This window comes from Geospiza fortis, unplaced genomic scaffold (assembly GCF_000277835.1).
Source record: "Geospiza fortis unplaced genomic scaffold, GeoFor_1.0 scaffold381, whole genome shotgun sequence".
Lineage (NCBI taxonomy): Eukaryota > Metazoa > Chordata > Aves > Passeriformes > Thraupidae > Geospiza > Geospiza fortis.
The window spans coordinates 1,848,749-1,849,898 of NW_005054348.1; the positions used below are offsets into that span (position 1 = coordinate 1,848,749).

The window sequence follows — 1,150 nt, forward strand, 5'->3', positions numbered from 1 at the left end:
TGTGTGGGTGGGGGGAGGGGGGGGGGGGGAGGGGGGGGATTTCTGTTAAATTTCTAGAAAAAAATTAAATTCCTTTCTTTTCAGGAGAGTCTTGCTGTTGTTTATACCACAAGCTGCCCTGGTCAGTACACCATATACGAGCCTGTCATTAGACTGAAAGGTCAAGTGAAAACTGTACCTTCTCAGAGACCTTTCAGTTTGAAAGAAGTTCAGAGCAATGCGTTGGACTCTCATCACCTAAAAGCACTTCAGCCAGTTGAATATAAAACTCTTCAGAGTATACTACATGAAATTGGAGGCACTGGTGCATTTGTTTTCCTCTTTGCTAGGGTAAGGGGGCTGGAGGAGTAGGGTGTGTGTATGTGTTCTCCCATATAAAATTTTCCTCGTATCTTGTGCAGAAAATCACATTATTCTAGCTGCCTTGCTCTATTCTTTGTGATGCTTTTCTGTTAAACAAAAATTGTGGAAAATACCTGCAGCATAAGACTGCATCATGCAGGTTGTCTTAAACTGGAAAAGTAATTATAATTCTGTTGTATTATGGCTTTTATAATATTGCCAGTATGTAAGATGGAGTTATATTATGATTTAGAAATGGGGCTTTTAAATATCAAAAGAGATTATCTTTAGGGATGCTTTAGAACTGATTATATTTTTTTCTCTCATTTTGAGAAATTCATTGCATATCTCTAACCACAGGATATTCACAATGCAAGTATGAATAAATATGAAATGACATGCTGTGCAAAGCTTTATTTTTTTTTTAGTGAATAGTGAGAGTTTTTTGGTGATAACTCTTCACCTGTCTTCAAAGGCTTATCCTAAGAAAAATGGCTATTTGAAAAATAGTAAGACCTTAACTTAGTTACTGCTTAACTGTGACCTGTACATGGAGAGGCTGATGTTTGTGCTAGCTGTCTCTGAAGTTAACTACAGTTAATTGAAAATACTACTGTAGGCCTAAGACTTGTCTGATTTATATACCTCTGGTATTGCTCTGAGAGATAGGGTGAGAGCAGTAACAAATGCACATTAGATTATGGTTATAAAGACATGGGCTGTTGTAATTTCGGCACTGATAGTAAACTCTGAGGTGAAAATCCTAATCCATGTTATTTTATTATGTAAATTTATGCTGAGTATCTGC

General features: G+C 36.8%; 1 protein-coding gene across 1 annotated transcript in view; it reads left to right on the forward strand.

Moving 5' to 3' along the window:
* Positions 1-1,150, forward strand: part of LYST (lysosomal trafficking regulator) — a 62,666-nt gene that overhangs the window by 23,834 nt on the left and 37,682 nt on the right. The window contains exon 17 of the mRNA XM_031058776.1: positions 85-330. Coding sequence (XP_030914636.1) covers positions 85-330 — 246 coding nt within the window. The remainder of the gene's footprint in view (positions 1-84; positions 331-1,150) is intronic.